At 52.6% G+C, this 24,547-nt stretch overlaps 1 protein-coding gene across 1 annotated transcript in view; it reads right to left on the bottom strand.

The window, feature by feature from the left end:
* The window catches only part of LOC309540131 (maestro heat-like repeat family member 5), a 66,443-nt gene that overhangs the window by 10,403 nt on the left and 31,493 nt on the right, over positions 1-24,547 (bottom strand). Inside the window, exons 11-21 of the mRNA XM_082236820.1 lie at positions 11,443-11,565; positions 9,590-9,669; positions 9,057-9,192; positions 6,790-6,885; positions 6,209-6,313; positions 5,097-5,232; positions 4,499-4,614; positions 2,268-2,417; positions 1,350-1,507; positions 1,083-1,218; positions 679-869 (exon numbers count right to left, since the gene is read on the bottom strand). Coding sequence (XP_082092946.1) covers positions 679-869; positions 1,083-1,218; positions 1,350-1,507; positions 2,268-2,417; positions 4,499-4,614; positions 5,097-5,232; positions 6,209-6,313; positions 6,790-6,885; positions 9,057-9,192; positions 9,590-9,669; positions 11,443-11,565 — 1,427 coding nt within the window. The remainder of the gene's footprint in view (positions 1-678; positions 870-1,082; positions 1,219-1,349; positions 1,508-2,267; positions 2,418-4,498; positions 4,615-5,096; positions 5,233-6,208; positions 6,314-6,789; positions 6,886-9,056; positions 9,193-9,589; positions 9,670-11,442; positions 11,566-24,547) is intronic.

The following is a 24,547-nucleotide window of genomic DNA, read 5'->3' as shown; positions in this document are numbered from 1 at the left end:
GCGGCAGGGGCTGAGGGGAGGGGACTGCGAGGGCCACATCGCCTGCCCTGTAGCTGCCATGCTAGCCTTCAGCCCTCAAGTGCGTGGGAGATGCTGTCCTTTCACCAGCACTGGAGTGAGATCCGCCTGCCAATCCCATGGGCTTCTGTATGTGCCTTGGGGGAAGGTGCCACCTTGCCCTTCACCTCATGCAGCAAAACGTCTTGGGAGCCAGCTCTGCTGCCCTATTTCTGAGCAGAACGTGGCAGGAAAAGAAAGCCAGAAGCCTCCTCCAGGCACCAGTGAACTCCACCAGTGCCACTCCTGCCTGCGGCTCCCAAGTCCAAAGGAAGAGGCTTCTTCCCATTTCTAGGAGACGCTGCATTTAGCAACGACCGGAGAACAGGCAGGAAAACGTCCACGCAGGTGGACTCCAAGGCCCCTCCTTCCCTCTTTCCATACAAAGAGCCCCAACCCGCTTGTTGCACCAGCTCTTTCCTGCCTGCTGGAGGGGGCGGCCTCCATGGAGAAGCCAGAAGGGCCTCCTGTCATACTGCACCACACAGCCCCCCCTGCCTGCATCCCCCCCCCGTTCTTCCTGCTGCAGGGCAGGACCCCCTTGCCCCCCCCAACAGACGCACACCGCTTCCTGCTGGGGACCAGCCATGCCAAGGCTCCCTTACGGATCCTGTCAGGTACCTCTGGAAGCTGAGGGCGCTGGTGTTTTCTCTGAGGAGGATTTCCTGCCTGACTTTCAAAGAGTCGGGCAAGTCCAGCTGCATCACATACAGGACCTGCTTGAGCAAGGGGATGAACAACTGCAGGTGCATCTCTGCCAAGGCCTTGCGGTATCCTGGGATGTGGAAGGTCTCGTAGATGACGTTCATGGCCTGAAGAAGAGGAGCGCCAGGCACTTGTCCTCACTGGGCCTATTCTTCTGGAACATGCTGCCATGTCCCCTCAAGGCCATTCACGCCACTGTCGCCTGTCTCCAAGTGCCAGTGCTCACACCCAAGAGAGAGGGAGGGGCCCTCTGCCTAGAGAAGACCAGCTTCCCACCCGCCAGTCGGTGGGACACAGCCAGGCCAGGCCCCGTTACTCACAGCCAGAGACATGGTGGCACTTTCTTCGTTGCTCTCCAGGGGATCCTTGACCTGAAGGTGCTTCAGCAGGAGCTGCAGGACTTGGATGGCCACCTGGGGGCCAGAAGCCATCACTGTCCAGAGCTCGTTGGCGTGCCTGTGAAGTCAGCCCCGCGGGATGCAGGATCAGTCAGCGGCTTCCCCCGGGAGGAGCAGCAGCAGGGAGCAGAGCATGGCTGGGGGGGGGGGCAGCCTAGCCACGGTTACCCAGAGAATCAAGCAGCCTACCTGTTGACAGGTATTGAGAAGGACAGGCAGCTCCGCATCACCTCCTCCATGTGGTAAGGGACCATGAAGGCCAAGGCCCTCAGCACCACCTTCCGGGTCCAGCAGGAGTGCTGGCGCTGCTGCAGACACAGGTAGATGGCACCCACGATGTCTTTCACCTGGGAGAAGAGAAGCGCTGAAGGCGGCCCAGCAGAGCCCAACCCCAGGTGCCCCTTGGGCTCTCAGGGGAGGAGTCAGGCCAAGGCTCCTTGTTCTGGCCAGCGCCAGAGATGTTGGGGTGCCAATGCTCTTCGGTTTATGTGGGACCTCAACACACACACACTCCGTTTTTGGCTTTTGTGTCTCAGTGGGGTTCATCATTTGCAAAGGGAAGGCAGCTCTAGCTCTGCAGTTGGAGTCACTGAGCCAGCAGGGTGGAGCAGAGGCTCCCAGGCTGAGGGACTCTTCTGACCATTAGCTCCAGGCTATCTGAAAAGGGGAATCCCCTCACGCAAACCTGCCTGAGCTCCGAGGTCTCCAGGGGAGGTCCTTCTCTCGGTCCCACCACCCTCCAGGACAGGGCCTTCTTGGTGGGTGCGGCTCCCAGGCAATTTTGGAACTCCCTCCCCAGAGAAGCCAGACTGGCTCCCTCCTTGTTGTGCTTCTGCCAGCAGGTGAAGACCTTCTTGTTCCAACAGGCTTTGGGGGACTGACTGCTTTCATGAAACGGCTGGTCCCATGCTGCTTTTATTGTAATTACTTGCATGGGTTTAAAAGACTTTATATATGCACAGAGTTTTACTTCTATCAGTGTTCTGCATTCTGATGACTGATTTTTCTATATTTTTAGCTGTTCTTGGTTTTATCTGCAAGCTGCCTTGAGTCTCAACAGGGGAAAAGGTGGGGTATAAAGAAATCTATAATGATAGTCATAATCACCCTTTCCACCTTCATTGCGTGGTTCTTCAGAATGGCATTGAGCACTTCCTCTGCAGCCTTCAGCAGCTCAGCGCTGGAGCCTCTCAGATTATCCAGAACGGAGAGCAGGAAGTTTGTCAGCTGAGAGGGGAACAGGTGGTCTTCACAGTGCTGCAAAGAGCAGGGGGAGAGTAAAAGGTAAAATGGTGGGCCGGACCCACCAGGAACCCTCCCTGCTCTGGAAGCGTCCTGGGTTCAACCCCAGCAGCATCTCCAGGTGAGAGGACCAGGGAGTAGCAAATGGAAGACCGCAGGGCAGACCCCAGTGAGCCTGAGGGGCCACAATGCCCAGCCTGGCATAAAGGGAGTGGCAAATGGAAGATCGCAGGGCAGACCCCAGTGAGCCTGAGGGGCCACAATGCCCAGCCTGGCATAAAGGGAGTAGCAGATGGAAGACCGCAGGGCAGACCCCAGTGAGCCTGAGGGGCCCCAATGCCCAGCCTAGCATAAAGGGAGTGGCAAATGGAAGATCGCAGGGCAGACCCCAGTGAGCCTGAGGGGCCCCAATGCCCAGCCTGGCATAAAGGGAGTGGCAAATGGAAGACCGCAGGACAGACCCCAGTGAGCCTGAGGGGCCACAATGCCCAGCCTGGCATAAAGGGAGTGGCAAATGGAAGACCGCAGGACAGACCCCAGTGAGCCTGAGGGGCCACAATGCCCAGCCTGGCATAAAGGGAGTAGCAGATGGAAGACCGCAGGGCAGACCCCAGTGAGCCTGAGGGGCCCCAATGCCCAGCCTAGCATAAAGGGAGTGGCAAATGGAAGATCGCAGGGCAGACCCCAGTGAGCCTGAGGGGCCCCAGTGCCCAGCCTGGCATAAAGGGAGTGGCAAATGGAAGACCGCAGGGCAGACCCCAGTGAGCCTGAGGGGCCACAATGCCCAGCCTGGCATAAAGGGAGTGGCAAATGGAAGACCGCAGGGCAGACCCCAGTGAGCCTGAGGGGCCCCAGTGCCCAGCCTGGCATAAAGGGAGTGGCAAATGGAAGACCGCAGGGCAGACCCCAGTGAGCCTGAGGGGCCCCAGTGCCCAGCCTGGCATAAAGGGAGTGGCAAATGGAAGACCGCAGGGCAGACCCCAGTGAGCCTGAGGGGCCCCAGTGCCCAGCCTGGCATAAAGGCAGCCTCTTTGGGGCCTTCTTTCAGGAGCAAACAGCTCATGGTGGACGCCTTTTCCTTGCCACCCTTTGCTCTCATTTTAAACATCCCATAAAAAACGCATAATTGTTCCCTTCTTAAAAGCCTAGATCTACATCCCCTTGGGAAGGCAGTGAGAGGAGTATGGCTGCTCTGCAGGTATGAGGCTGTGGGAGAAGAGGTGGATTTAGGGGAGCACAGCCGCTGGGTGAAGAGCCTTGGGGGTGCTGCAGGAGAACGAAAGGCAAGAAGTGGTGTGGGGAGCCGAATTTTGGTGTCGCATAGGTCCATGACTGGTGGGAGATGCTGGGTGATGGTCCACATGGTCAGAGGGACCAAGCAGAACCTTCTTGTTCTGGGCAAATTTTGGCCAGGCTGGAGTATTATTATATCAGAGATCATAGTCCAGAAAAGCTGGAGGTTCCTGCCCATTAGCCGCTCCACGTGAACCCCCACCCTGACCCTCACAAGGACAAAATGATGGGTTTTGTTGGCTGCAGGCAAGTGCCAGGCCCCTCTCCCCACATCACCACCAGGGATCCATGCCATTGGGGTGGGGCTGGCATGGGGTTCAGTTGGAGCCCATGCACAGAGGCCCAGGGGTCTGGAGCCTGTAGGGGGCACTTGGGACCTCGTGAGGCCGTTTCCATTGCTGAGAGTGAGGTGCAGGGCACCTGCAGGGCACCACCTGAACCTGGCTTGTGGCGTTGGGCCCTCCCTCCTCCCTCCGGTAGATCAGAGATCATGTCCAACATTTTTTGTGGTCTTTAATGCTGGCTTTGCACCCCTGCTGTCACCACCACGACCCCCTCTCATGGCTCCACAGGGGGTGGCATGGGTTTGTGTGTCTGTGCCCGGTCCCTACTCTGCTGTGCAGGGGGCAATGCATCCTGAGAGGCCCCCTGCTGCTTTTGCCGAGGCCCCTCAGATTTGCTGCCAACACACACTTGCTAGGGCCGGGGGAATTGTCTGGGTAACACGGAGAGCTGGATTCTGAAACCAGCCACCATGGCTGAGCTGTCTGTCCCTCTGTGCGCCAGGGGACTGGTCACCATACCATGGCCATGTGCCAGCTGCTCTCTGGAATCAGAAAAGAAAAGCCATCCTCTTCCTGGGACCTCGAGTACCTCCTCACTGACCACCTCATCCTCTTCTGCTTGCTCTTCTTCAGCGCTGTTGAAGGAACAGAGGGAAAAGGAGGAGACCACTCTGGGCAGCAGCGACTTCAGCATTTGCCAGACGTTGCATATTGAAGATGCCAGGCAGGCACCCCTTGCGGGGAGGGAGTTCCACAACAGAACACCCTCTCCCAGGCCAAACCTCCAGCTTCTGCAGGTGGAGGAACTACCAAGAGGGCGCCCTCCACGCAACATCTCGGAAGGAGGCAGCCTTCCAGGTATTTGGGGCCTGAGTCATTTAGTGCCCTAAACACCAATGTAAATGTGGACTGGACCCAAATGATGGCCTTTAAGAAATCAGTCTGACGCAGCTGACACCCCCTCACCCCCTGTGGCCTCTGGCTCACTCACTATCTGGGCACAGCAGCAAAGAATCACAGAACTGCAGCATCGGGAGCCATGCCAAGGGCAGTCGAGCCCCCAGCCCCCTGCAGTTCAGGAGCACGTGGTGGTGGCAGCAGACCCCCCAGGTCTTACCTTGCCGACGCAGCAGGACCTCATACAGGCAACTGACTCCTTGCACTGCAAAAGAACTGATACGCTGCACCGGATCGTTGCACAGAGCAATCAGGACAGCTGTCAGACGAGCCAACTTGCAGAATTCCCCTGAGAACTGATTTACAGAAGGGAAGGGAAGGAGCTGCTGGCAAGGCGCCCTCCGGGCTTCAAGGTGGTGCTGTCTGCTGTTGTGCATGGACTGGGATGCCCACTGCGGCTACCCAACCGCCACAGGACACGTGTCTGGAAGCAGCTTGGGCAGGATCAATGCCATGCGTGCTCAGGAGAAATGCCAGGGGAGTCTGAGTGTGTCTGCTTGAGGGGAGCATTGACCTCCCCCCTCCACAAACCCATGAAGAGTCCAAAGAGGCCTTCGTGGATTCTCCCAACGCCCTGAGTCATCATCATATCATCATCTTCATCATCACCATCATCTTATTATTATTAATTCAAATTATAAACCACCCTTTATCCAAAGATCCCAGGGCAGTGTACAATATTAAGAACTTAATTTACACAGCATAATAAAAAATAATAATACGGAGCATAATAATACACAGCATGATAATAAAATCATCATAATAGCACCCACCCACATGTAACAGGCCATAGATTGCTTAATGGCGAAGGCCTGGGTAAAGAGGACATGTAAAGACATGCAATGATGTTGCCAGGTGAGCCTCTGGGGAGGAGCATTCCATAGTTGGGGAGCCACCACAGAAAAGTCCAGTCCTGGTCGTGCAAGAGGGCTAGCTCTCTAGAACACCCAAAGTGGTGGAAGTTTGTCTGGATGCTGCAGCCACCGCTGTGGAAACATCTTCTGCAGAAGAGTCCTCAGGCCACGCGGGGCTGGAGCAAACAGCTCAGCACCAACCTGGGCCTCTTTTCCTCCCTAGGGAGCCAAGGTTTCCTCTGCCCCTCTCTGCCAGGCGCTGTGATGGGCTCCAGGGGGCACCGTGCCATATGTGGACAAAGGGAGCAATGAGGAGGGGGCTCAGCTGCCCCAGGGCTGTCCCTGCTGGGCTTCTGGCCAGGAGCACGTGAGGAAGAGAGGCCTATTCTGGGCCCAAGGAGACTTTGCTGATACTTACGTCTGAGTGGAAATGTGTAGCGACGAATTTCAAGAGCTTCATGGCTGTCTCCACAGCATTCTCTCGCACATGGTTGACTTTTGCCTTCATCCAGGGCTCCATGAGCTGGAAGACAAAGGGGAAACTCAGGAAATGTCTCCTGGCTGAAGTCTGGGACTGAAGTTGAAGGCTGCAGACAGCGCTTCTCTTCCGTCAGATTTTGCAGAATTAGCAGGACCAATAATTGGGTGTGTGTTTGTTCCTGTTTGCATATTAGCAGTCACCTCTGCATCTTAGAAAACAAATGATTTATGTCACTAAACATGTCTCTGAACATCCCCTGCCCCCCTTCAGAGATCTGCTTGGCATCCTGTGATGTGTGGCCTAAGTGGAGAGAGCCTGAGAAGTAGGAGAGGTGCTAGCGCTTGGCAAAGGCACCAGAGCTCCTTCCGCTGCCCCCTCTCTAGCTGCACACCCACAGCATTGTTGCCCAGGGAGGTGGGCAGGCGAGGGGCTCTGGCACCAGCTCCCATGCTGATGAGCACGCAAAGGATCATGCTGCTTGCCTCGCCACCATTGCATTCCTTTGCATTCAGTCATACCTCCATCATGTGCTCCAGCTCACTTGGGCTTCGGTTTTCCAGCAGCAGGGCCTGCAACATTTCTTCAAAGCTGCTGATGGTCTGGAAGTAGAGCCCCTGGAGCAGAAAGAGGCAGCTGCCATTAACCTTGCACAGCCCAACAGAAAAGAGGCATGGGGGCTGTCTCTCTCTCTGTGTGATCTACCTCCCTACCTACCTACCCCTTGCTAAGAGTTTGTGGGGTGCAAGACATCCTAAATCCCTGGATACAATAACAGAATGAATCAGGCTTGGGGGGGTTAAACTGTTCCCGACACTGAACCCCTGGATAAAGTGGTTATGTTAACAATACAAGCCAGGCCAAATTGGTCTGAGTGTGGGTCATTCAGGAAACAAAGCCTAGAGAGGTAGTTAGCAGGGGACATAAGGCCAGAGTTGTGATGTGCTGACAAAGCCTGTGACAACTGTAGGAAGGAGTCAGAGAGCAGGGCTGATTTCTGTTTTGGATCCAAAGCTATTGTGCCTACTGGAGAAGCAAGACCTCTGGAGCTCAGGTTGTGTACATGGGTAAATGAACCATATATCATAAAGATAGAAGGGGAAGAAATGGAAGCAGTAAGAGATTTTACTTTCTTGGTTGGGTTCCATAATCACTGCAGATGGTGACAGCAGTCACGAAATTAAAAGACGCCTGCTTCTTGGGAGAAAAGCAATGATAAACCTAGACAGCATCTTAAAAAGCAGAGACATCACCTTGCCAACAAAGGTCTGTATAGTTAAAGCTATGGTTGTCCCTGTATGTATGTATGTATGTATGTATGTATGTATTATAGTGCTGGAGGAGACTCTTGAGAGTCCCATGGACTGCAAGAAGATCAAACCAATCCATTCTGAAGGAAATCAGCCCTGGGTGCTCACTGGAAGGACAGATCCTGAAGCTGAGGCTCCAATACTTTGGCCACCTCATGAGAAGAGAAGACTCCCTGAAAAAGACCCTGATGCTGGGGAAGATGGAGGGCACAAGGAGAAGGGGACGATGGAGGACGAGGTGGTTGGACAGTGTTCTCAAAGCTGCAAACATGAGTCTGACCAGACTGCGGGAGGCAGTGGAAGACAGGAGTGCCTGGCGTGCTCTGGTCCATGGGGTTACGAAGAGTCGGACACGACTAAATGACTAAACAACAACAACAAATCATAAAGACGCCATAGACTTTGCTGTGCCTCATTTCCAAAAGGAAACACAAGCCTTGTATAAGCCTCAGGACCCTGTAGTCTCACACCAGAGAGATAAAACAGCCTGGCTGACACCCACCCCCCTTGCCACATGGGGTTGGGGCCTGGTCATTATCCCAAGAAGTTATTTCTCTGCCTGGACTAGCCAGAGTAGAGGAGGAAAAGGTAAGGGGCATCTGGGTGTTGGCTGCTTTCTGCCAGCTCTTTGACTACGGAGGGCGAGAGAGCTGGCGCAGGCCTCTCCCCACCCAATAAGCACACTGCAGCTCCATGCCACCCACAAAGCAGCCATATCGAGACCATTCTGCACAGAGAAGGAGCTTCTCAATTCACTGATGGAGCCTGGAGCAGTTTCGTGTGCTCTGGTGTTGGTGGCGGATGGGCGGGCGTGAGGGGGGAGGTGCAGTGGGGCAGCACAGCTCCCCATGTTTCCTGTCCTGCACCCATGAGGAGCCCTTGAAATGAAGATTGATCCAAATGACAAGTTCTAAAATGGCAGCCAAGATGCTGCCAGGGCCGCATCCAGAGGGTGCTGTCAGAGGGCCCCTTTCCTGTGTGGGGAGAGATCTGCTCCTTCAGCACAAGCACTTTCATCCATTTGGCTGGTGGCCACTGCCAGACAACTACTGACAAGTTTTAAACAGTAAAATGCAGCTAAAAGCAATGGGTACAAAGAGAAAATAAGCTGACCGGTACAAAAACATCACAAAGCCACCCCAAGCCAGCACAAGGTCCAAACCCAGCAGGGTGAAAAGCCAGGCAACTCAAGGAGCTGCAGTATCCGTCAAAGAGGCCAGGCAAGGCAGAGCCTGGGGGGGGGGCGCACCCCATAAGCACCTGGGGCATGACGGCCAGAAGAGCACCATGCTCAGCCCTGGGAATGCAATGGCAGCAGCCAATGGGAAGTGGAGGCATGCAAACAGACGTGCATAAATTTGCATGCACAGTTGGTTGGGATTTGCCAGATCTCTCATCTGCTCATTGTAAATTCCAGGGCAGTTCTCATCCGGAAACTATGTTGCAATGCAAGTGAGACGGCAAAGGGAAGGGCTCACTTTGACGCTGGCTGCCTGCTCATCTGCCGCAATTTGCCCTTCCAGGAGCTCCAAGGGGGCCAAGCAAAACATGCTTTGGAAGGAGGCACAGAGGAGACTGGTCTTCTTCTCTGCCTCAAGGGGAGGCTTCAGTTTGCTGAGGAAAAAGAAACACACCTGAGATTAATCTGCGGCAGCAAATGGTGAAATGATGGTTGTGCTCAAGTCGATTGAGTCACATCCTTCGATTCACGTCCACATCAGTCCGACAAAGGCACCTTGGGGCTCCTAAGCACCCTGCAGCTGCAGTCAAGGATGGTAGCAAGGGAGGGAACCCCTCAGCTCTGAGGACACGTGCCTGGCCTGTAGAAGGCTTGATCTCCAGCATCTTCCCTCCGAGGTTGCCAGGGGCCCCTCCCCCCTGCCTGAGCCCATGCAGAGGCTGCTTGGGCTACTGTCTTGGCCAGGACCCACTCAGCACACCCCCCTTCCACTCTCAGCCAGGGGAGCAGCTCTGAATTTTAACCCCCCCCCCAGCATCGTTTTGCCCCTACCTGAGTTGTGTCACGATGTACATGGCATCTTGGCGCACGCTGTCCGTCAGGGCATGGATGGGCTCTCTCTCAATCAGCACCTGTCAGTCATTGCAGGGACACAGTGTGAGTGGCGTCACTGAGCATGGCAGGCACCCTGGCAGGCAGACCCAGAACTGCTCTGCCACCTCAAGAGACCAGCTTCTGGGCAGGCAGTCCCTCCACCAAACAACCCCACCCTCAATGTAAAATAAATATTAATCATGGAGCTGGGCAGGGCCTTGGCAGGTGCTTCATGGTGCCACTTGGGAGGACATTGATTTGGTGGAAAACCAAGTATCTAATTCCCCTGGGAATTAGTTGGGGAGGGGGTAGGCTGTATGTGTGAGCCCCCTTCTAATTCCTGGATCCAGCACAGATTCAATTCCTGCCACAGCCAGGCTCGCTTCTTGGTGAGGTAATGCCCCTCTATGTGTGGGCCACTAAGGTAACAAGGGAAGTGGCTCTGTGCCAGAAGACAAATGGGTGAGCCCCCTTCCCTCAACTCACTGCTAGTTAAAAGAGTGAGGCCAGAGTTGGGTGTTGAGTTATGTGAAGCAAGGCAGCAGGCTGGGAAGGCAGAAAGTCAGAGCCATGCCTGATTTCTGCTAGGATCCAAGGCTGTGGCAAACCTGTGACAGCTGTAGAAAGGAGTCAGAGAACATGGCTAATTTCTGCTTTGGATCCAAAGTTGTTGCGCCTATGGGAGAAGCAAGACCTTTGGGAGTGTTAATGCTGCAAACCTGTCCATTGTGGGCTCAGGTTGTATATATGTGTAAATAAACCAAATATCCTACAGACACCCCAGTCTCTGCTGTTCCTCATTCCAAGGAAACCAAATCCTGGGTAAGCACCTGGAACCTCTAGAATCTCTCACTCTTCAGAGATTAGGGTTTCATGCAACAATATGGACTAAACATTACACTCAGATTCCTCTGTAAATGTGGGGTTGATGACCTCCTCAGGACTTTGGTCCCATGAAGGCAGGAGTGGGCAAGTTACACAGATCTTGAGTAGGCAATATGGAAGCATGAGCCCTCTCAACTACGGACAAATGAAGGCTGATAGCTAATGGAAGCAGAAGGTAACCCCAGGGAGCTCATGCAAGTGAAAAACCTATTCATAAATTTGCATTGCATTATACTGTAAATGAACTTTAAGGAGATGGAGGAGAGTCCACCACCTCCCAAGGTGGTCCATTCCCTGTCAAAAAGTTCTTCCTACTGTTTATTCAGAATCTCCTTTCTTATAACTTGAATCCATTGGTTTGGGTCCTGTCCTCTGGAGCAGCAGAAAACACCCCAAGTCCCTCTTCCATGTGAGATATTTGAAGGCGGCTATCTTGTCACTTCTGTCTTCTCTTTTCCAGGCTAAACACACTCAACTCCCTCAACCATTATTCATAAGGTTTGGTTTCCTGACCCTTGATCATCTTGGTCACCCTCCTCTGAACATGTTCTAGCTTGTCAATATCCTTCCTGAGTTGTGGCACCCAGATGTGGACCGGGGACTCCTGGTGGGGTCTTACCATAGCAGAACAGAGTAGCACTGTGACTTCTCTTGATCACTTGCAACAAACAACCTGTGAGCTGGACAGAGCTGGCCCAAATCAGCCCAGTGAACTTTATGGGTTTGGGTTGTGTGCTGCCCCAAACTGTCTCTGGATCAGTGGCCAGGCACTGGGCAGAGACTTGGTGAGGACCCACCACTGCGATGATCAGGGAGGATGCTTCCTCAGACCACCAGCTTATAGGTGTAGCAAGTCTAGAGAAGCAACCAGATTAGTCTGTTCACTTACTACAGGTTTCTGGGTACGGAGTGTGCAGCTGACTTACTATCAGGCATTCCACAAGGGGGGATTTCATGTACACTCGAAGGCTGTTTGCTTTTCCTGTTGCAGAAACGGCCTCAAGGAACATCAGCACCGCAATCAAAAAGGTTTTCTTCAGGCTTATGGTCTAAACCCAAACCCAGAGCAAAAAACAGACACTCATTATCAGACAATGCTGAACCCTTATGTAAGCCTCTTTTGCAGGCAAGGTATTCTCTAGCAGGGGTGGCCAGCTCTCAAGAGGCTGTGATCTACTTTCTGAATTAAAATCTGGCAGTGATCTACCCCCATTTTTTGGGGTGGTGGTGGTTCAGCTTATAGTTGTTGAGCTTCTGTGGGAGGAGCCAGTGATCTACCAGTAGATCACGATCCACCTGTTGGATGTGCCTGTTCTATAGAATAAGTGCACAGTTTGCAAAGTTCAAACAACCAATTAAGCTATTTAGACAACTTTTGATCGGGTAAAAAGTTCTCCCCCCTTTTAACCAGGGAACAGATATTTTAATGGAGCATTTAGTACAACTTCTTTTGAAGAAGTGCAAATAGCAAGCACCCTTTCAAGAGAGGCCTTCATTGTCGGTTCTTTGGCATGTATGTCTGCTATTATTTGGATACCAGTTGAAAGCACATTTAAACCTGCTCAAGTGTTTGGGTCATAAATTGGCTCTGGGATTCAACTGTTCTCTTGTTATGCTGGTTTGTTATGCTGCTTCTCATGCAATTTTTAGAGGTGTACCGTATTTTGCGCCCCATAAGACGCTCCGGCCCATAAGACGCACCTAGTTTTTTGGGGGGGAAATAAAGAAAAAAAAATATTTCCCCCCCAGGTGCGGGGCTGGAAGAACCAGGTCGGGGAACAGTGGGAAGGCACGCTCTGCCTCCCCGCTGTCCCCCGAGCTTGTGGGGCTGGCGATGGGGAGAAGTGCACCAGTCCCGGGAGGGCAGGCAGCTCTGTGCCGCCTTCCCGAGTGGGGCGGGACTTAGCGCCCCGCTCGGGATGGGGCGTAGACCTGCCTGCAGTCCCGCGACGGGACATTCACTACTCTGGAACCTAAGTTGTACTGCCTGTGTTTTCTAACTGCTGAGTGGAAAAGCACATGAACCTGACCTTTGAAAAGTTTGTAAAAATATCATTTTTAACCTACTAAACATGTTGTCAGGGGTTCAGGAGCAGAGGCAAGGGCAAGGGAGGAAACAGAGAGCGAGGGGGAGGAGGCAGAAGAAAAGATGAGTGATGACGACGACCCGAGATCTCTGAGTCTTTCCAGTGAATCAGAAGATTCACAGGAAGGAGCGCCAGTGGCCAGAGCAAGGGGGGAGCTTAGGGGGACACCCCAGGAAAAAGGGTCCAGAGGGGGCTCAGAGAGCAGCAGTTGGAAATCGGGGCCAGCATCACCAACAGAACGCAGTGGGGAGGAAGGGCGCCAGGTACCGAGCTCTGGCAGCTCGCAGCAGGAGGGAGGGCATGAGTCAGGAGTGGCCACACCTCCATCGGGGAGCGAGGAAATGGTCAGGCGGCAAGTGGAAGGTTGGGCACGCGCGCCAAGTTCAAATACACAGGAAGGTGGAGCAGTAAGCAGCCCGGAAAGGGAGCCGGGTCCTAAAGCCCGACGCAAGGAGACAAAAGGGTCCGGGGGGTCAGCGTCAGAAGTGTCCAGAAAGGAAGAGACCACGGGGGGCAGAGGGACCCAGAGAAGAACGGTCAGGCGGAAAAGGTGGAGTAAGGCTAGGGTACTTAGCTGGTGTACAGGGGGCGGAGACTCAGACGGAGCTTCGCCGGTCTAACCCATAAGACGTAGAGCTGCACGCAGCAGCTTGAGAATGGAAACTGTAATTCATTAAAGACTTTTACTAAGTAACCGCTGGCTAGCGTGATCCTCTGTGAGCTAGGATCTTGAAGCAGCTCTGACAGTAAGCTCCGTCTCATTAAATTGTGGGCATCTACGGTCTCGCGGAGAGGAGAGAAAGCGGGTGCCTACTTGAGAGCTCACGAACGGCAGACAATATGACGGCCGAACAGCAGATAGCGGAACTCAGAGAAGCAGTAACACGACTGAATGCCGAGGCTCTTGTATCCAGGAAGAGAGAGGAGGACGCAGCTGCCGCCTACAGAGATCTCCAGGTCAGGTTGGAAGTGCTTACGAAGCAAGGGCAACTGACACCCAAACCGGAGGGGATTGGGTTGGGGAGATGAACAGGCGGTCTGGTCTCTCACTTCGATGGGAATTTGCAACAGTACCCCAACTTTAGAGCAGATGTAATGTGTGCACTGCAATTGCTGAACAAAGACTTTAGAGATGAGCAAGAGAAGGTGGGATTCATCATGTCCCATTTGCATGGAGATGCTAAAGCGTGGCTGCGCAATTTGTGGAGGGATAAGGATCCGGCGCTCCGAGATGCGAATGCCTTTATTAAAGCGATGGATGGGTGCTTTTTATCAAGCATAGATGTGGATCTTGCACGGAAGGAGGTACATGGGCTGAAGCAAGGGAGGGCCAGTGTAAGACAGTACCACGCCCGCTTTTTTGCATTGGTCAGTGCCCTGGAATGGGACAGAGATTCGGCTCCAGTCAGAGACCTGTTTTGGGAAGGATTGAACAGCGCAGTTAAAGACGAAATTGCAAGGGGGGAGAGACCCCGGACCACGCAGGAGATCGTTCAGAGGGCGCTGGCGGTTGGGGTGCGGCTGGAGGAACGTCCATGGAGCAGGGACGAAGGGCGTGGAGGGCGCGAAACAGCGAGAGGGTTCTCCTTCGTTCCCAGAGAAGCTGCGCGTGCGCAATCCACACCTCCGCCAGGAGGGGGAGCGGAACCTATGGAGGTTGGCGGTGCCAGGGCTCAGTCAGCAACCAGAGCCCTAGCACCGGGAGCAGTCAAAGCGAAGCCTCCTAGAGGGAACCGGAAGTGTTACATCTGCGAAAGTCCGCAGCATATGGCGAAAGAGTGTCCCCAGAGGATCCACAAGCTCACTGCAGCCTCTGCAACGGTGACTGCAGCTACTCAGCACGGAGACTCACAGCAGGGAAACGACGGAGTCTGGCTGGAGACAGAGGCACTGGGGCCCAGCCAGACAAGTCAGTGAAGCAGTCCCCAGAGATTTTGCAGCCCACAGACCCCCTCCCGCCCAAACCAGTAGTGCAGCTCACCGCATCGCTCCAGCTACCCAATGGCCTCACTCTTGAAGTGCCAATCACCGTTGACTCAGGAAGCAATGCGGACTTTATAGGGCAGGACTTTGTCGATAAACACGCTATACAGCTGCTGCCTGCCACGCTGCCCCTGCAGGTCGTCACAGTGGATGGCAGGGAGCTGCTAGGGGGGCAGGTGGTGAAGCAAACGCCGCCTATGGTGATGCGACTGGGAAATCACAAGGAAGTCATCAGCTTTAATGTCACCAGGCTGTCGGACACGCCTATTGTCTTGGGCATGAGTTGGTTGGACAGACACAGTCCGACGTTGGCGTGGTACCAGCGGCAACTGGTCTTCGGCTCCTCATATTGCGCTGAACACTGCATTCTGCCCCAGCAAGAGGGAGAGGGGGAGGAGGCACAGCTGCAGCTGGGGACGCTGCAAGCAATCCCCCACAAATACGCGGGATTTTTGGAGGTCTTCTGCGAAAAGGAGGCGGACAGGCTACCCCCCCACAGACCATATGACTGCAAAATTGACCTGCTGCCAGGGGCGGCGCTGCCCAAAGGGAAGCTGTATTCCATGTCTGAGGACGAACTACAGGAACTCAAAGAGTTCATAGATCACAATTTGGAGCGCGGTTTCATCCGGGAGTCCAAGGCAGTGGGGGGCAGTCCTGTATTCTTTGTTAAGAAGGAGGACACGCCTCAAAAAAGGCTGGTGGTGGACTATCGCACCTTGAACAGTGTGACCAAGCCATCGGACTTCCCCATGCCCAGAATTGACGACCTCCTCGCAACGGTGCGCAAGGGCCGCGTGTTCACCAAGTTGGACCTGCGAGGGGCGTACAACCTCATTCGCATGCGGGAAGGAGATGAGTGGAAGACAGCCATGTTTACGCCCCTGGGCACCTACGAATATAGAGTTATGCCTTTTGGACTACAAAATGGCTCCCACTGTTTTCAAGCTTTCATGCACCACGTGTTAGCGGGGCTCCTCTACAAGACGTGCGTCTGCTTCTTGGATGACATCCTGATCTTTTCGGAATCGCAGCAAGATCACGACAGACACGTCAAGGAAGTGCTGAGCAGGCTACAGCGGCATAGGCTTTACGCCAAGCTAGAGAAGTGCCAGTTCGACGTGACGGAGGTGGATTTCCTGGGTTACAAGTTGTCTGACAAGGGGCTCGCCATGGACAGCACCAAGGTTCGCGCGGTGTTGGATTGGAAAAGCCCGCGCAACCGGAAGGATCACGACAGACACGTCAAGGAAGTGCTGAGCAGGCTACAGAGGCATAGGCTTTACGCCAAGCTAGAGAAGTGCCAGTTCGACGTGACGGAGGTGGATTTCCTGGGTTACAAGTTGTCTGACAAGGGGCTCGCCATGGACAGCGCCAAGGTTCGCGCGGTGTTGGATTGGAAAAGCCCGCGCAACCGGAAGGAGGTCCAGCGGTTTGTCGGCTTTGCGAACTTCTATCGCAAGTTTATCAAGGGCTTTGCGATGCAAACAGCGGCCATCACAGACACGCTCAGCTCCAAGAAGAAGAAATTCATCTGGACGGAACAGGCGGAGCAGTCCTTTCAGGCACTCAAGCGTCTCTTCGCGTCGGAAGAGCAGCTGCTGCATGTCAACCCCAGCAGGCCGATGAGGGTGGAGACGGACGCTTCAGACAGAGCCGTGGGAGCAGTCCTGTTGCAGTGAGACCCGCAGGGGGCTTGGAGGCCGGGAGCGTTTTACTCCAGGAAGCTCAGCAAATCTGAACAGAACTACACCATCTGGGACAGGGAGTTGCTTGCCATTCATGCAGCATTCAAGGCGTGGAGGCACTTCCTGATCGGCGCCAAGCACACAGTGCAGGTCTGCACGGACCACAAGAATCTGGAGCACTGGCGCACGGCGCAGTTCCTGAACCAGAGGCAGATACGTTGGGCAGAGTTCTTTGCGAACTTCGACTTCCACATAGAGTATGTCCCGGGAGACACCAACGTCATGGCGGATGCCCTATCCCGTAAACTGCAGTATCTGGAGGAGGCCACGCCAGCGGCGGCCATGCACATCTTCGCACCGACAGTGTGGGCGTGCGCTTCGGCGACAGTTGACCTGGATGCGGTAAGGCGAGCGTTGCAGGATGACTCCTTTGCGCAAGCAAAGATGGCAGAGGTGCACAGGGGCACGGCGGCGACCGACGAGTTCCAGGTGCGTGATGGATTGCTCATCCGTAAAGGCGCCAGCTACATACCGGGAGACGAACTTCGCGCCAAGGTACTGCAGCAGCTGCACGACGCGCCCACTGCCGGGCACTTTGGCAAGGAGAAGACGATGGAATTAGTCGCTAGAGACTTCTGGTGGCCCAGAATGCGAGGGGAAGTCGCGGACTACGTGGCGAGGTGCGACACCTGCCAGAGGGCCAAACCAGTGCACAGACCGCCGGCCGGACTGCTGGAACTGCTGCAAACCCCGTGCGAACCGTGGGAGAGAGTGGCGCTGGACTTTGTCACGGATCTACCCAGCTCGAGGGGCAAGACAGCGGTGCTCGTGGTGGTGGACTTGTTCACCAAGATGGCGCATTTCATTCCGTGTGCGAAGGTGGCCACGGCGGAACAAACCGCTAAACTGTTCATAGATCACGTGTTCAAGGTTCACGGTCTGCCGCGGTCTATACTGTCCGACCGAGGGCGACAGTTCATCTCAAACTTCTGGCAGAAGCTGATGGGCTTCCTGAACGTCAAGATCAACCTGGCGTCGGCGAGACACCCGCAGACCAACGGCCAAGCGGAGCGAGTCAATGCCATCATGCAGCAGTACCTGAGATGTTATGCAAACCAACAACCTGCAACGTGGGTGGATTACCTGCCACTCGCCGAGTTCGCCTACAACAACACGAAGCACGTGTCCACAGGGGTGACGCCGTTCTTCGCCAACAATGGAAGGCACCCCAGAACCTTCCCGGGACTGGAAAGAATGGGGGAGGGGGAGCCACAGGCAGCAGACGCGTTCGCGTCAGAGTTGCAGGAGGTCCACGATCAGCTCAGGCGGCAGCTGGAGCTAGCTAAGCATGCATACAAGGTGCAAGCGGACAAACACAGGTGGGTCGGCGAAGAGATCCAAGTGGGAGACTGTGGTGATTGCAGAGTCCTTTGCACAACGGAATGATGAACAGTACGTGCCACATGCTTAAAGTTGCGTTATTTTCAGTTCAGTATTGAGAAATTACAAACATGCATCTTGCCTCTGCTGGAGCAGAGAAGCAACCGTCCTTCTCCTCGGAATGAAGAACTCCGAGAGAAGACAGTGAAAAACAGGAAACCAGTGTACGTCACATCCAGCTTCCCATTCCCGTGGGAAAACCCAACAGTACTCTGACTGTGGAATGTAAACATTGTCTTGTGACAAGCACTTCGCTGCACAGTGAAGAGAGCAGAAACTAACATCCTCCCCCTTTCTGTGAACATCACTGGGCAGCGTGTTCGTACAATATCAGTACAAACCCAACTTCTGTACATAGGTACAGTGTTGATCCCTTGATACAATCTTGGACAATACATCAGCAGGAATTTCATTACCTGGCATATAGGACACCGTTACGAGTCCCTTTTTAATATGTTCCCTAGCATGTTGCACCTTCAATTGCAAGTGCTTTGTGCTTTGCTTACAACCTTCCGAATTCAGCAAAGCCAAACATGCTTTGTTGTCCTGGTAAACCTGGATTGGACATTTGACAGGAATTTTCATGTCTTTGCACAATTGTAACAACCATTCACAATCCTTAAGTGAATAAGACAGTGCATTCAGTTCTGCTTCACAAGTACTTAAGCTAATCGTTGTTTGCTTCTTGCATGACCAATCAAATAGACCCTGATTGTACATGTAGCAAACTCCAGGCGTACTTTTCCTGTCTGTAGTGTCACTTCCAAAACTTGCATCTGCAAAAATCTCAAGACCACCAGACTTCTGATTGTTTAATCTCAGTCTGTAATGCATAGTGCCTTTCAAATAGCGTGCTATGCGTTTCAGAGCTTTCCAATCCTTAACAGTAGGATTGTTAACTTGTCTGCTTAGCAAATTACAGCTAACAGCAATGTCAGGTCTTGAACATCTGGCAATGGAGTTTAGCTTGCCTAGCACACTTCTGTATAGTGTAGTGTCAGAAAATGCTTCTTCAGTGTTTTCTACCTGATAACCTGTTGTCATCGGTGTGTCTACAGGGTTAGCATCCATCAGGTTCAGTTTGCTTAACACATCAGCAATTTTTCGTGACTGGTGTACTAGAATGTTACCACTTTGATCTTTCTCTATTTCCAGAGATAGGTAGTTGTTTACCTCACCAAGATCTTTCATGTCAAAGTGCTCTTTCAGTTGAGCTAGGGCGTTATTGTACATTGTGACATCTTTCCAAAAGAATAAAATATCATCAACATAAAACAAACAATACAGCTTCTTTTGCCCCTCCTCTTTGACAAACACACATGGATCAGCTTTCCCTTGCTGAAAACCTAGAGAAAACAATGCTTCAGTGAGTTTAGTGTGCCAACATCGTGCACTTTGTTTGAGACCATAAAGGGACTTTTTCAGAGCACCAACAAATCCCTGTTTTACCTGTACGCCATCAGGTGGAAGCATATAAAGTGATTCACCTAGAGATCCGTACAAAAATGCTGTATTCACATCATGGTGACTAATGTGTAGATTCTCCTCTGCAGCTAGCTTGAGCATAAGCCTAATGCTCTCATACCTCACCGTGGGTGAGTAGGTCTCGTGATAGTCTTCACCTGGTACCTGTGCAAAACCTCTGGCTACCAATCTGGCTTTGTGTCTGACTATCTTGCCATTTTGATCAGTCTTCGCTTTGAAGACCCATTTGCTTCCAAGCAGTTTCATTCCTGGAACTACTGGAACTAGCTCCCAAGTTTTGTTCCTTTCTAAGGAATCGAGCTCAGCCTTCATAGCATTTAACCATGGCTCAGCTTCCTTAGAATCTAAATCCTGGATTTCTTGGAAACTTGAAGGTTCAAATACCTTCTTGGAGCTTTTAACAGCTGCTACTGCTGTCTTAGCAAATTCATCAGCAAATCTCTTTGGAGGTCTGCCTTTTGTGGCTCTTTGTGACCTGCGAATCAGCCTTTGGTCTTCAACACTCTCCTCTTCCTTCTTAGGAGAAAAGTGACCTATTGTGAACAATGGTTCTTCCAATTCCTGATCAGAGCTTTCAGAGGGTCGCATAGAGGCTTTCGCACTCTTGAAATCCTCTGAATTATCCGATTCAGTTTCAGACTCAGAATCAGAACCTTCATCAGTGCGTGTGGGTTGCTGTTGCTTATCCTTAGTCTCATCACTGTCATCAGGATAACATTGGAAAATTCCCACATTCTCCCCCCACTTGGCATTGTACTCAACACTTCTTGTGAGCTTAATTGTCTTAGAGTCAGTCATCATTATTCTGTAAGAGCCTTTCTGATAACCTAGAAAGATACCATGCAATCCACGCTTGCCTAACTTGGAGCTTTGTGGTGAGTGAATCCACATGTCAGAACCAAAAATTTTCATGTGTTTGATGTATGGTTTCTTGCCAAACATCTTCTCATAGGGGGTACAACCAATCGCTGAAGATAACCTGCGATTGTAACTGTAAACAAAACATGAGAGAGATTCGGCCCAATAACTCTCTGGAAGATTGGCATCATGCAGCAAGGTTTTTAACCCTTGAAGCAATGTTTGATTTGCCCTTTCGCAAAGTCCATTCTGCCATGGCGAGCGAGGACTGGACAAATCGTGTTGAATTCAGAAAAGCTTCAAACTGCTGAGAAGTGAATTCTCCCCCGCGATCTGTGAAAAGAATTTTTATCTTCTTACTATGCACATTTTCCAACCAAGCACAGAATTCCTTGAACCTTGGAAAAGCCTCTGATTTCTGCTTGAGATTATACACATAAATATACCTGGAAAATGCATCAATGAGAACCATGAAGAACCTATTTCCACCCAAAGAGGGCGATAGTGGACCAACTAAATCAGCATGAACAATCTGGTATGGTTCTGTAGCTTGCCTACTAGACACCTTACCTTTCGCAGCCATTTTCACCTTGTTTGCTGCGCATGCCTTGCACTTCATGTGGTACCTGCAGGGTTTAATAGTCATACCTTCAACCAAGGCAGGCATTTTAGATACTGCCTCAAAATGCAAATGACCAAATTTCCTGTGAAAATCATGAATACATCCTGCATGCAAACGTTTGTTAGAACCTGCAATGCAACAAGTATCATTCTGCACAACATCATCATAATACAAAACAAACAAACGATCAACACATTCAGCATGCAATACATAATCGTCTTTCTTTGTGATGGTGCATTTCTTGCTCTTGAAGGAAACGTCAATGTTCCGTTCATTCAGCTGCATAACGCTTAGAAGATTGTGTGTGGCATCTGGAACATAAAGTACATCCTGTATCGATAGGTCCAAACTGTGAAGAACAACAGTTCCGTAGCCTTGACTGGGGATCGTGTGGTCATCCGCCTGGTGAATCGCACCTTCCTGCGGTGTAAAAGACACGAACAGTCGCTTATCGTTGCACATGTGGTGGGTAGCTGCTGAATCAACAACGAAGAAAGATCTAGATGTCTTCTGGACCTTTGCAACCTTTGGAGTGAAGCGTGAGACCATTGCCTTGTGCTGCGTTGTCCTTGAGACTGGACCTTTGCCTTTGCTTTGGCCTTTTTCACGCGATGAACTTCCGCTGCGCTGCTCTGTCTTGGCCTTGGGATATTTGCATTCCCTCTTCATATGGCCTAGACGTCCACACGAGTAGCATTTCACTGCCTTCAAAGCTTTGGCGCCCTCTGGTGGTTCCACTGCACTCTGGGATGACGTCTGTGAAGACTCCCCCTTACCCATGCAGCTAGCACCCTGGCGATCTGCTTCATTCTGGATCACGGCAGTAACATAGGCTACTGTGAGCTGAGCAGTTGGTTGAACAGCAATCTGAGTGGCAACGGACTCCCAACTTGGTCCCAAAGAATGTAGTATCATGAAGGAATACACAGCCTCTGGAAAGTTGAGTCCTCTCTGTTGCAGCTCATGTCTCAGATTCTGCATCTCCATCAGGTGTTTACGCACATCTCCACCTTCAGCAAGAGCCATACCATGCAGCTTGGCATAGTAGTACATTGAGGAACCAGCTTCTGTCCTCAAGTGAGCCTCTCTTAAAGTGTTCCAAATTTCTTTGGCTGTGGTCTTTCCATGCAACAGACAGAGCTCTTCTGGGGATACTATCAACGTAAGTGTTCCCCGTGCTTTGGAATCCTTAGCAGTCCATTGAGCTGTAATTGGAGCTGGGGGGTTGTCTGTAATAACGTTAAACAGACCTTCTTTCCGCAGAACAGCCTCTGCATAAAGTACCCACTCCGTGTAATTTTTCTTATTGAGCTTAGGAATCCCAAAAGCTTCAACCAGCTTTGCATTATCCATCATTGCTGCTTTAATCAAGCTGCGTCACTGTACAGCAGCTTCATCCAAAAGCACTTGTAAAAAGTACTTTCGCTTTTCCAGCCATCAAGCCTGTGAGCTTGTGCCTTAGCCTGTATCGCGGCAAAACGGCTTTAAAAGTTCAAAATCCAGCCATAAAGCCATAAATTATAAGCTGGCAGGCTGCCCGGAGCATGAGCACATACCTTCATCAATCAAACTTGACGCGCAGAGCAGATAACGCGATCCGTTCCTCTGTACCTCTGCCGGCATTCTTCAGTTTGATTTACGTCTTTCTGGGCCCGGAACCAAAATGTGGTGATTGCAGAGTCCTTTGCACAATGGAATGATGAACAGTACGTGCCACATGCTTAAAGTTGCTTTATTTTCAGTTCAGTATTGAGAAATTACAAACATGCATCTTGCCTCTGCTGGAGCAGAGAAGCAACCGTCCTTCTCCTCGGAATGAAGAACTCCGAGAGAAGACATTGAAAAACAGGAAACCAGTGTACGTCACATCCAGCTTCCCATTCCCGTGGGAAAACCCAACAGTACTCTGACTGTGGAATGTAAACATTGTCTTGTGACAAGCACTTTGCTGCACAGTGAAGAGAGCAGAAACTAACAGAGACTGGGTCTGGTTGGCAGCCCACGCAGTGCCGGCCAGATCGTTGGCAAAGAAGAAGCTTGGGCATAAGCAACTGGGGCCCTACCAAGTCGAGGCACAGGTCAACCCGGTGGCCTTCCGGCTGACACTTCCGGAGGGATCCAGGATGCATCCGGTGTTTCACAGATCGGTGCTCACTCCCTACAAGGCTCCTCACAGATTTCAGGAACCGGGAACGGCACCGAGTCCGCTCCAGAAGGGGAACGAGCAGGGGGGAGTACCGCAGGAAGAGCCCCTCAACGAGGTCACAGAGATTTTGGACTCTAGATGGGGGGAAGAGGGAGTAGAATACCTTCTCGCCAGAGAGGGCACCTCAGCCAGTGACAACAGCTGGGTGCCAGGCTACGCTTTGGAGGAACCTCTGCTCAAAGACGAGTTTCATGCCCTCTTCCCGCACAGGCCCATGCCAGCCGAGTTTTTCGACGACTGGCTTTTCACACCCACGCTTTCCGCCAGCACGTTCTGGGGGTTCGACTCGGATGAGGAACCGACAATAGACACTCGTTCCCCGGAGGGGTCGACAGCGGAATCTGCCTCAGAACCCTCGTATTGGTGGGACGATAGACCAGAGGAACAGTGGCGCAGGAAGTGGCTGGAGGTTCCAAGTCGAGCGACGGATCCGGGAACGCCTGAGGCGGAGACGGACGCGGACATGTACGGGGAGGATTTTGGGTTCGAGCACGGAGGCACAGAGATGGAGGCAGAGGTGACCGTTGTCGACGAGTGCAGGGAGGAAGAACCGGAAGTCTTCAGTTGGAGGCCCGCCACGGGAAGAGAACTGTATCCGACATTCGTCCCCATGCCACTGCAGCACCCAGCTCCCGCACCGGAAGGAGGGGAGGGGGGAAGGGGGGGCTTCGAGGGGGGGATGGATGTCAGGGGTTCAGGAGCAGAGGCGAGGGCAAGGGAGGAAACAGAGAGCGAGGGGGAGGAGGCAGAAGAAAAGATGAGTGATGACGACGACCCGAGATCTCCGAGTCTTTCCAGTGAATCAGAAGATTCACAGGAAGGAGCGCCAGTGGCCAGAGCAAGGGGGGAGCTTAGGGGGACACCCCAGGAAAAAGGGTCCAGAGGGGGCTCAGAGAGCAGCAGTTGGAAATCGGGGCCAGCATCACCAACAGAACGCAGTGGAGAGGAAGGGCGCCAGGTACCGAGCTCTGGCAGCTCGCAGCAGGAGGGAGGGCATGAGTCAGGAGTGGCCACACCTCCATCGGGGAGCGAGGAAACGGTCAGGCGGCAAGTGGAAGGTTGGGCACGCGCGCCAAGTTCAAATACACAGGAAGGTGGAGCAGTAAGCAGCCCGGAAAGGGAGCCAGGTCCTAAAGCCCGACGCAAGGAGACAGAAGGGTCCGGGGGGTCAGCGTCAGAAGTGTCCAGAAAGGAAGAGACCACGGGGGGCAGAGGGACCCAGAGAAGAACGGTCAGGCGGAAAAGGTGGAGTAAGGCTAGGGTACTTAGCTGGTGTACAGGGGGCGGAGACTCAGACGGAGCTTCGCCGGTCTAACCCATAAGACGTAGAGCTGCACGCAGCAGCTTGAGAATGGAAACTGTAATTCAATAAAGACTTTTACTAAGTAACCGCTGGCTAGCGTGATCCTCTGTGAGCTAGGATCTTGAAGCAGCTCTGACACATGTGGTCTCTTACTATGCTAAGGGAAGAGAGGAGCAATATAGAAGAGGATGTTTTAAAGGTCTAAGAGCCTATACTTCCACACATTACTTTTTTGCATATGTTGTGATTTTAAATTTCTGCTGGGTTTCTCTCCAAAACTTGATCTTGGCTTCCAAGGCACTCTTTTTTATATACCTATATAAATCTCCTTTAAGCAGAGGTTGGATGGTCATCTCTCA

This window comes from Podarcis vaucheri (genome assembly GCF_965113315.1).
Source record: "Podarcis vaucheri genome assembly, chromosome: 9".
NCBI lineage: Eukaryota > Metazoa > Chordata > Lepidosauria > Squamata > Lacertidae > Podarcis > Podarcis vaucheri.
The sequence above is the reverse complement of the archived record's forward strand: the minus strand, read 5'-3'. Positions and strand labels throughout refer to the sequence as shown.